Source organism: Salmo salar, chromosome 04 (genome assembly GCF_965601325.2).
Source record: "Salmo salar chromosome 04, fSalSal1, whole genome shotgun sequence".
Classification (NCBI taxonomy): domain Eukaryota; kingdom Metazoa; phylum Chordata; class Actinopteri; order Salmoniformes; family Salmonidae; genus Salmo; species Salmo salar.
Window position 1 is genome coordinate 1,095,183 of NC_138294.1, and position 12,318 is coordinate 1,107,500.

The following is a 12,318-nucleotide window of genomic DNA, read 5'->3' on the forward strand; positions in this document are numbered from 1 at the left end:
ATTACAGAAATAGAACAGATAGAATGTGAGTGTTGGTTCATTAGAGAAATATGAGTGATAGAATGTGAGTGTTGCTACGTTAGAGAAATAGGAGAGATAGAATGTGAATGTTGGTTCATTAGAGAAATAGAACAGATAGAATGTGAGTGTTGGTTCATTAGAGAAATAGAACAGATAGAATGTGAGTGTTGGTTCATTAGAGAAATAGAACAGATAGAATGTGAGTGTTGGTACATTAGAGAAATGCTCTGTGAGTGTGAGTCCGTGTCCCTGTGGACGGTAAACAGGGATGGGGAACATAGCCCAGGTAACATTTGGGTCCAAAATCTGTGCCGTGCTGTATTTGTAAAGACAAAATGTCACTGCAAGTTAATTGGGCACATTTTCTACTAGTCTGGTCTGGATAGTACTATCCTCAGACTAGTGGGTTATTTGGGCACATTTTCTACTAGTCTGGTCTGGATAGTACTATCCTCAGACTAGTGGGTTAAATGGGCACATTTTCTACTAGTCTGGTCTGGATAGTACTATCCTCAGACTAGTGGGTTATTTGGGCACATTTTCTACTAGTCTGGTCTGGATAGTACTATCCTCAGACTAGTGGGTTATTTGGGCACATTTTCTACTAGTCTGGTCTGGATAGTACTATCCTCAGACTAGTGGGTTAAATGGGCACATTTTCTACTAGTCTGGTCTGGATAGTACTATCCTCAGACTAGTGGGTTAATTGGGCACATTTTCTACTAGTCTAGTCTGGATAGTATTATCCTCAGACTAGTGGGTTATGTTAATTTCCATCCCTGACTGTAAATCATCACCCTCTGTAAAGAATAACGTACAGTCTAGGTTCTGTCACACAGCTGTGTGTGTGTCAGGTGACGATAGGAGAGGGGAGGGGGAGGAGAGGGGAGGGGAGGGAGAGGAGAGGGGAGGAGAGGGGAGGGGGAGGAGAGGGGAGGGGAGGGAAGGGAGAGGAGAGGAGAGGGGAGGGGGAGGAGAGGGGAGGAGAGGAGAGGAGAGGGATGTCTTGTGACTTATCACCTCTGTGTGTCTTCATCTGACCTGCAGTTAACACACTCACACTAACAGACACACACTAACACACACTAAGTCACACTCACACACATATATATATATAATATATATATATATATACACACACACACACACAAACACACTCACACTAACACACACACACACTAACACACACTAAGTCACACTCACATATATATATATATATATATATATAATATATACACACACATACACACACACAGGGCAATATATAGCATCTGAGAGTTTGAATGTCAAAAACACTTCAGGTGATTAACTAGATAGTCATTCCTATTCAGGTGAATAACTAGCTGGTCATTCCTATTCAGGTGAATAACTAGCTAGTCATTCCTATTCAGGTGAATAACTAGCTAGTCATTCCTATTCAGGTGAATAACTAGATAGTCATTCCTATTCAGGTGGAATAACTAGCTAGTCATTCCTATTCAGGTGAATAACTAGCTGGTCATTCCTATTCAGGTGAATAACTAGCTGGTCATTCCTATTCAGGTGAATAACTAGCTGGTCATTCCTATTCAGGTGAATAACTAGCTGGTCATTCCTATTCAGGTGAATAACTAGCTGGTCATTCCTATTCAGGTGAATAACTAGCTGGTCATTCCTATTCAGGTGAATAACTAGCTGGTCATTCCTATTCAGGTGAATAACTAGCTGGTCATTCCTATTCAGGTGAATAACTAGCTGGTCATTCCTATTCAGGTGAATAACTAGCTGGTCATTCCTATTCAGGTGAATAACTAGCTGGTCATTCCTATTCAGGTGAATAACTAGCTGGTCATTCCTAATTAATTTAAAAGAAGTGGAAGAGGTTTTAAATTTGAATTTTAATTCAATACAAATTTATCTTTTAGAGGAAATCAACCAATCAGGAAAGTATCCTGTTCACTTTGTAACCAATCAGGAATGGACCATGTTCACTTTGTAACTAAAAGTGTGTATTCATGGGCAACAAAATGGTTGACTATACTAAATGAAAAATAGGAGGTTTTGTAATGGTTGGTAATCATAGTTAGCTATTTCTCTTGGCCTTGTGCTTTTGTCCGATGGTCCCAGGTGAACAGGACTTCTATTAGACACACACACACACACACACACACACACACACACACACACACACACACACACACACACACACACACACACACACACACACACACACACACACACACACACACACACACACAGTACTTTTGTCATCACACAGAACCCTGTTAACTTCCCTCCCTCAAGGCTCGTGATGTAAACGCTCCAAAAGTATTTTCTCAACCTTTTTCTCAATTCTCTCAAGGTTTTTTGACGGATAGAATAGGAATCATTTCTGTTAACAAAAACATTGAACAAAGATGTTGTTGTGTCATCATGTTGTAGACTCTATAGTACACATCTACTGAAGGATCTTCTGGTTGCGTTGAGGTTTCTCCTCACGTTGATGTTTCTCCTCACGTTGAGGTTTCTCCTCACGTACGTTGATGTTTCTCCTCACGTTGAGGTTTCTCCTCACGTACGTTGAGGTTTCTCCACACGTTGATGTTTCTCCTCACGTTGATGTTTCTCCTCACGTACGTTGAGGTTTCTCCTCACGTACGTTGAGGTTTCTCCACACGTTGATGTTTCTCCTCACGTTGAGGTTTTTCCTCACGTACGTTGATGTTTCTCCTCACGTTGAGGTTTCTCCTCACATTGAAGTTTCTCCACACGTTGAGGTTTCTCCACACGTTGAGGTTTCTCCACACGTTGAGGTTTCTCCTCACGTACGTTGATGTTTCTCCTCACGTTGAGGTTTCTCCTCACGTACGTTGAGGTTTCTCCTCACGTTGAGGTTTCTCCTCACATTGATGTTTTCGTCTGGAACTGATCTAATACAACGACAGGAACACGTCGAATTGGAAGATTGCTGACGTGACCAAAGGCTTTTTTTGTCTGCAGTACAACAACGTACAAAACCTCTCTGTGTTTCATCAAGGGCAGATAGCCTTCACTACCAGCCTCTTTATGGTTCCACTAGCTGGCCTAAATTAGTCAGGATAAATATCTCATCTCTACCAGCCTCCTTTTTTATTTATTTTTTATCTTGGAACATTTGTTGTCAATTTGTAATAGCTTGTATGTTCCTCTATCCTCTCTCACTCATCTTCCCTCCTCTCTCTCTCTCTCTCTCTCTCTCATCTTCCCCCCTCTCTCTCTCTCATCTTCCCCCTCTCTCTCTCTCTCTCTCATCTTCCCCCCTCTCTCTCTCTCTCTCTCTCATCTTCCCCCCCTCTCTCTCTCTCATCTTCCCCCTCTCTCTCTCTCATCTTCCCCTCTCTCTCTCTCTCTCTCTCTCTCTCTCTCTCTCTCTCTCTCTCTCTCTCTCTCTCTCTCTCTCTCTCTCTCTTCTCTCTCCCTCTCTCTCTCTCTCTCATCTTCCCCCCTCTCTCTCTCTCATCTTCCCCCCTCTCTCTCTCTCATCTTCCCCCTCTCTCTCTCTCTCTCTCTCTCTCTCTCTCTCCCCCTCTCATCTTCCCCCCTCTCATCTTCCCCCCTCTCATCTTCCCCCCTCTCTCTCTCTCTCTCTCTCTCTCTCACTCTCTTCCTCTCTCTCTCTCTCTCTCTCTCTCTCTCTCTCTCTCTCTCTCTCGGTCTCTCTCTCTCTCCTTCATCTTCCCCCTCTCTCTCTCGGTCTCTCTCTCTCTCCTTCATCTTCCCCTCTCTCTCTCTCTCTCTCTCTCTCTCTCTCTCTCTCTCTCTCTCTCTCTCTCTCTCTCTCTCTCTCTCTCTCTCTCTCGGTCTCTCTCTCTCTCCTTCATCTTCCCCCTCTCTCTCTCGGTCTCTCTCTCTTCTCTCTGTCTCTAGGGGCTGGTGTATTCTTCCTGTCCTGTTCAGAAGGAGAGCAGATCAGTTTCCTGTTTGACTGTATAGTCAGAGGCATCTCTCCTAGTAGAACACCCAGTGGCCTCAGACCTAACCTACCAGGTATACACACACACACACACACACACACACACACACACACACACACACACACACACACACACACACACACACACACACACACACACACACACACACACACACACACACACACACACACACACACATACTTCAGTGTTTCCCCTATCATTATAGAAGCCAGGCGGGACCCCGTTGTTTATCAGTCCTCGGTAAAGTCAGGCTCTTCTCCCTCAGGTATTTTCCTACCAAAGGAATGACTCTAAGGTTTACTGGGTGTTTTAGTGTGTGTATGTGTGTGTGTGTGTGTGTGTGTGTGTGTGTGTGTGTGTGTGTGTGTGTGTGTGTGTGTGTGTGTGTGTGTGTGTGTGTGTGTGTGTGTGTGTGTGTGTGTGTGTGTGTGTGTGTGTGTGTGTGTCGAGGCGCCAGCATGGAGGTGGCATCACATGCTCAAAGCCCTTTGGGGTCTGTGTGTGTGTGTGTGTGTGTGTGTGTGTGTGTGTGTGTGTGTTCACAGCCATTTCTGAGAAGGCCTCACATGTTGAGACAGGGTTTAGTGACTGTAGAGGGAAGAATAACTGCATATGGGCACGTACACCACACAGACACACACACACACGGCACCATGAAGACAAAACAACAACATTTAGTGCTTAAACCTTTTGTGAATGGACAAGCTGGTCCCAAACCCCCCAACACAGACAGGAAGTACAGCATGACCAGACCAGAGACAGTGGTTGGGATTCCTTTTCTTGTGAAAGTTTACTAAAACATGTGTTCTTTCGCCCGACAAAATAACTTTCCAGTGCAGGTTAACGTCCACCGCTGAAACACCGGCACAAAACAAAAGAAAATAAACATTCAACTAAAGGCAGTGGCCAAAAAGAGAAAGCAAAACAACAAACGGCTAAACCTGTCTTTAGACTGTCATCTACACATAACAGTTACAGGAAGAACACTTCTCTCTACCTAAAGCCTGTCTTTAGACTGTCATCTACACAGATCAGTTACAGGAAGAACACTTCTCTCTACCTAAACCTGTCTTTAGACTGTCATCTACACATAACAGTTACAGGAGGAACACTTCTCTCTACCTAAAGCCTGTCTTTAGACTGTCATCTACACATAACAGTTACAGGAAGAACACTTCTCTCTATCTAAACCTGTCTTTAGACTGTCATCTACACATAACAGTTACAGGAAGAACACTTCTCTCTATCTAAACCTGTCTTTAGACTGTCATCTACACATAACAGTTACAGGAAGAACACTTCTCTCTATCTAAAGCCTGTCTTTAGACTGTCATCTACACATAACAGTTACAGGAGGAACACTTCTCTCTACCTAAACCTGTCTTTAGACTGTCATCTACACATAACAGTTACAGGAGGAACACTTCTCTCTACCTAAACCTGTCTTTAGACTGTCATCTACACATAACAGTTACAGGAATAACACTTCTCTCTACCTAAACCTGTCTTTAGACTGTCATCTACACATAACAGTTACAGGAAGAACACTTCTCTCTACCTAAACCTGTCTTTAGACTGTCATCTACACATAACAGGAAGAACAATTCTCTCTATCTAAACCTGTCTTTAGACTGTCATCTACACATAACAGTTACAGGAAGACCACTTCTCTCTATCTAAACCTGTCTTTAGACTGTCATCTACACATAACAGTTACAGGAGGAACACTTCTCTCTACCTAAACCTGTCTTTAGACTGTCATCTACACATAACAGTTACAGGAAGAACACTTCTCTCTACCTAAAGCCTGTCTTTAGACTGTCATCTACACATAACAGTTACAGGAAGAACACTTCTCTCTACCTAAAGCCTGTCTTTAGACTGTCATCTACACATAACAGTTACAGGAAGAACACTTCTCTCTATCTAAACCTGTCTTTAGACTGTCATCTACACATAACAGTTACAGGAAGAACACTTCTCTCTACCTAAAGCCTGTCTTTAGACTGTCATCTACACATAACAGTTACAGGAAGAACACTTCTCTCTACCTAAACCTGTCTTTAGACTGTCATCTACACATAACAGTTACAGGAGGAACACTTCTCTCTACCTAAACCTGTCTTTAGACTGTCATCTACACATAACAGTTACAGGAATAACACTTCTCTCTACCTAAACCTGTCTTTAGACTGTCATCTACACATAACAGTTACAGGAAGAACACTTCTCTCTACCTAAACCTGTCTTTAGACTGTCATCTACACATAACAGGAAGAACACTTCTCTCTATCTAAACCTGTCTTTAGACTGTCATCTACACATAACAGTTACAGGAAGACCACTTCTCTCTATCTAAACCTGTCTTTAGACTGTCATCTACACATAACAGTTACAGGAGGAACACTTCTCTCTACCTAAACCTGTCTTTAGACTGTCATCTACACATAACAGTTACAGGAGGAACACTTCTCTCTACCTAAACCTGTCTTTAGACTGTCATCTACACATAACAGTTACAGGAGGAACACTTCTCTCTACCTAAACCTGTCTTTAGACTGTCATCTACACATAACAGTTACAGGAGGAACACTTCTCTCTACCTAAACCTGTCTTTAGACTGTCATCTACACATAACAGTTACAGGAATAACACTTCTCTCTACCTAAACCTGTCTTTAGACTGTCATCTACACATAACAGTTACAGGAAGAACACTTCTCTCTATCTAAACCTGTCTTTAGACTGTCATCTACACATAACAGTTACAGGAAGAACACTTCTCTCTACCTAAAGCCTGTCTTTAGACTGTCATCTACACATAACAGTTACAGGAAGAACACTTCTCTCTACCTAAAGCCTGTCTTTAGACTGTCATCTACACATAACAGTTACAGGAGGAACACTTCTCTCTATCTAAACCTGTCTTTAGACTGTCATCTACACAGAACAGTTACAGGAAGAACACTTCTCTCTACCTAAACCTGTCTTTAGACTGTCATCTACACATAACAGTTACAGGAAGAACACTTCTCTCTATCTAAAGCCTGTCTTTAGACTGTCATCTACACATAACAGTTACAGGAGGAACACTTCTCTCTATCTAAACCTGTCTTTAGACTGTCATCTACACATAACAGTTACAGGAAGAACACTTCTCTCTATCTAAACCTGTCTTTAGACTGTCATCTACACATAACAGTTACAGGAAGAACACTTCTCTCTACCTAAAGCCTGTCTTTAGACTGTCATCTACACATAACAGTTACAGGAAGAACACTTCTCTCTACCTAAAGCCTGTCTTTAGACTGTCATCTACACATAACAGTTGCAGGAAGAACACTTCTCTCTACCTAAAGCCTGTCTTTAGACTGTCATCTACACATAACAGTTACAGGAAGAACACTTCTCTCTATCTAAACCTGTCTTTAGACTGTCATCTACACATAACAGGAAGAACACTTCTCTCTACCTAAACCTGTCTTTAGACTGTCGTCTACACATAACAGTTACACGAAGAACACTTCTCTCTACCTAAACCTGTCTTTAGACTGTCATCTACACATAACAGTTACAGGAAGAACACTTCTCTCTACCTAAACCTGTCTTTAGACTGTCATCTACACATAACAGGAAGAACACTTCTCTCTACCTAAACCTGTCTTTAGACTGTCATCTACACATAACAGTTACAGGAAGAACACTTCTCTCTATCTAAACCTGTCTTTAGACTGTCGTCTCCATAGTTACAGGAGGAACACTTCTCTCTACCTAAACCTGTCTTTAGACTGTCATATACACATAACAGTTACAGGAAGAACACTTCTCTCTACCTAAAACCTGTCTTTAGACTGTCATCTACACATAACAGTTACAGGAAGAACACTTCTCTCTACCTAAACCTGTCTTTAGACTGTCATCTACACAGAACAGTTACAGGAAGAACACTTCTCTCTATCTAAACCTGTCTTTAGACTGTCATCTACACATAACAGTTACAGGAAGAACACTTCTCTCTACATAAAGCCTGTCTTTAGACTGTCATCTCCATAGTTACAGGAGGAACACTTCTCTCTATCTCAACCTGTCTTTAGACTGTCATCTCCATAGTTACAGGAGGAACACTTCTCTCTATCTAAACCTGTCTTTAGACTGTCGTCGCCATAGTTACAGGAGGAACACTTCTCTCTATCTAAACCTGTCTTTAGACTGTCATCTACACATAACAGTTACAGGAAGAACACTTCTATCTATCTAAACCTGTCTTTAGACTGTCGTCTCCATAGTTACAGGAGGAACACTTCTCTCTATCTAAACCTGTCTTTGGACTGTCGTCTCCATAGTTACAGGAAGAACACTTCTATCTATCTAAACCTGTCTTTAGACTGTCATCTCCATAGTTACAGGAAGAACACTTCTCTCTACCTAAAGCCTGTCTTTAGACTGTCATGATACACATAACAGTTACAGGAGGAACACTTCTCTCGACCTAAACCTGTCTTTAGACTGTCGTCTCCATAGTTACAGGAGGAACACTTCTCTCTACCTAAAGCCTGTCTTGGTTAACAGAGAGACAAGGTGCCCCAGTAAACAAAGCTTTCTCTGAGATAAGAAAATCTGACGTCTTCCCAGGTCCTCGTCTCTACTCCCAAATCCTCCCCCCCAGCTGCTCTCCTGGCACACCTATATAGAGGAAGACACAAAGCAATGAGTGGGACTGGGCTGTGTACTAATTGGCTTTCCACTGAGTACTTCTCCCCTGAGGAGGATGTTGTCATGTCGTCTTCCTCCGGCTGGTCACTGAACCCTCACACCTTATAAAGAAAGACACAGCCTTAGAGACGAGGTGCTGACCAGTACAACAGATATCTCAGAGAAACACAGCCTTAGAGACGAGGTGCTGACCAGTAGACAGATCACTCAGAGAAACACAGCCTTAGAGACGAGGTGCCGACCAGTAGACAGATCACTCAGAGAAACACAGCCTTAGAGACGAGGTGCTGACCAGTAGACAGATCACTCAGAGAAACACAGCCTTAGAGATGAGGTGCTGACCAGTAGACAGATCACTCAGAGAAACACAACCTTAGAGATGAGGTGCTGACCAGTAGACAGATCACTCAGAGAAACACAGCCTTAGAGACGAGGTGCTGACCAGTAGACAGATCACTCAGAGAAACACACAGCCTTAGAGATGAGGTGCTGACCAGTAGACAGATCACTCAGAGAAACACAACCTTAGAGATGAGGTGCTGACCAGTAGACAGATCACTCAGAGAAACACACAGCCTTAGAGATGAGGTGCTGACCAGTAGACAGATCACTCAGAGAAACACACAACCTTAGAGATGAGGTGCTGACCAGTAGACAGATCACTCAGAGAAACACAACCTTAGAGATGAGGTGCCCACCAGTAGACAGATCACTCAGAGAAACACACAGCCTTAGAGATGAGGTGCTGACCAGTAGACAGATCACTCAAAGAAACACACAACCTTAGAGATGAGGTGCTGACCAGTAGACAGATCACTCAGAGAAACACAGCCTTAGAGATGAGGTGCTGACCAGTAGACAGATCACTCAGAGAAACACAACCTTAGAGATGAGGTGCCCACCAGTAGACAGATCACTCAGAGAAACACAGCCTTAGAGACGAGGTGCTGACCAGTAGACAGATCACTCAGAGAAACACACAGCCTTAGAGATGAGGTGCTGACCAGTAGACAGATCACTCAGAGAAACACACAACCTTAGAGATGAGGTGCTGACCAGTAGACAGATCACTCAGAGAAACACAGCCTTAGAGACGAGGTGCTGACCAGTAGACAGATCACTCAGAGAAACAGCCTTAGAGATGAGGTGCTGACCAGTAGACAGATCTCAGAGAAACATACACAGCCTTTTTTGTATCACAACTAAAGTAGAATAAATAACTGTAAATTAAGCCTATAGGACTTCCTGTTTCTTTGTTAGCCACTCAACACAGAATGCCCACTCCCTCAAATCGTTTGGAGAAAATATCCTTCTGTTTTATTCAGCTTTGTACAATTGTATTCTTCATTCTATAATATAAAATAATGCCACGGAATTCTAAGCAAATCTGGTCTGCTAAATGAACTAGTGTAGTCCACAGCCATATGGCCTAGTCAGATCAGGACCTGCTAAATGAACTAGTGTAGTCCACAGCCATATGGCCTAGCCACATCAGGACCTGCTAAATGAACTAGTGTAGTCCACAGCCATATGGCCTAGCCACATCAGGACCTGCTAAATGAACTAGTGTAGTCCACAGCCATATGGCCTAGCCACATCAGGACCTGCTAAATGAACTAGTGTAGTCCACAGCCATATGGCCTAGTCAGATCAGGACCTGCTAAATGAACTAGTGTAGTCCACAGCCATATGGCCTAGCCACATCAGGACCTGCTAAATGAACTAGTGTAGTCCACAGCCATATGGCCTAGTCACATCAGGACCTGCTAAATGAACTAGTGTAGTCCACAGCCATATGGCCTAGCCAGATCAGGACCTGCTAAATGAACTAGTGTAGTCCACAGCCATATGGCCTAGTCACATCAGGACCTGCTAAATGAACTAGTGTAGTCCACAGCCATATGGCCTAGTCAGATCAGGACCTGTTAAATGAACTAGTGTAGTCCACAGCCATATGGCCTAGCCACATCAGGACCTGCTAAATGAACTAGTGTAGTCCACAGCCATATGGCCTAGTCAGATCAGGACCTGCTAAATGAACTAGTGTAGTCCACAGCCATATGGCCTAGCCACATCAGGACCTGCTAAATGAACTAGTGTAGTCCACAGCCATATGGCCTAGTCAGATCAGGACCTGCTAAATGAACTAGTGTAGTCCACAGCCATATGGCCTAGTCAGATCAGGACCTGCTAAATGAACTAGTGTAGTCCACAGCCATATGGCCTAGTCAGATCAGGACCTGCTAAATGAACTAGTGTAGTCCACAGCCATATGGCCTAGCCACATCAGGACCTGCTAAATGAACTAGTGTAGTCCACAGCCATATGGCCTAGCCACATCAGGACCTGCTAAATGAACTAGTGTAGTCCACAGCCATATGGCCTAGCCACATCAGGACCTGCTAAATGAACTAGTGTAGTCCACAGCCATATGGCCTAGCCACATCAGGACCTGCTAAATGAACTAGTGTAGTCCACAGCCATATGGCCTAGCCACATCAGGACCTGCTAAATTAACTAGTGTAGTCCACAGCCATATGGCCTAGCCACATCAGGACCTGCTAAATGAACTAGTGTAGTCCACAGCCATATGGCCTAGTCAGATCAGGACCTGCTAAATGAACTAGTGTAGTCCACAGCCATATGGCCTAGCCACATCAGGACCTGCTAAATTAACTAGTGTAGTCCACAGCCATATGGCCTAGCCACATCAGGACCTAACATAAGGACAACTCAGAGTATGTTATTTTGTTCTTCTGAAATAGACTAAATCTTCTTCATATCATGTTTCTTTAGACCTGTCTAAAATAAATAATGGATTTATTGTGAAGGTGTAGACTATATTACATGGATTTATTAGACCTATTAAATGTAGATGTTCCAAAGGTCTGCATCAGTGGCTTGTGGTCTGTCTGGAAGACAGGAGATGCTAAATGACTTCATGTTAATTAACTGTCAATTACCGTGAGACCGACCAGTTATTTGCTTTACAATCACCGGCTGACGAAATGTCATCACTGCCACAGTCCTAGACCCAGGGGCAGAATAAACCTGTGTGTTGAGATAATTGCGTTGTTTTCTCTATAACCTGTTAATTCATATGCCTTGACACCGTGAGATAGACTATGGGCCTAAAGGCCGAGACAATAAGAAGACACAGTGGCAGAATAAATTCAACCACACCTTTGTTTTACCACTAAACCAGAGAGCAACGTCTGTCCGGTTAAATTCACAAAGCATATTGTATGTAACAAACAGTTACATGACCTACAGCATGGTCAAGAAAGGTCATGTTTCTGACATTTTCTGACTACTAAACAACTATTGATTTAGAACCACAGAGTTACAGCAAGTCACAAAGAAAACAGGATCTGCCTCCACTATTCCAGCACCATTTACACTTCAACACTTCAACATCATCAAATCACCTCTGTTTAGTCTAATACAGTGACAACTAAAAGATACCAACAACTATTTAGTCCAATCATGTGAGCTAATTATGATGTGGCTGTCCATGGTTACTGATTTCTCTGTGTGTGAGTGCACGCTCATACATGTAGAAAAACCATGTTGACCAAACAGTCTATCACTCTGTTGTCCTACAGGCTACGTGGCTAAAATGCTCGCTAGCC

General features: G+C 43.0%; 1 protein-coding gene across 1 annotated transcript in view; it reads left to right on the forward strand.

The window, feature by feature from the left end:
• Positions 1-12,318, forward strand: part of LOC123742381 (protein Dok-7) — a 65,904-nt gene that overhangs the window by 18,674 nt on the left and 34,912 nt on the right. Inside the window, exon 5 of the mRNA XM_082973974.1 lies at positions 3,907-4,026. Within this exon, the coding sequence (XP_082830100.1) occupies positions 3,907-4,026 (120 nt within the window). The remainder of the gene's footprint in view (positions 1-3,906; positions 4,027-12,318) is intronic.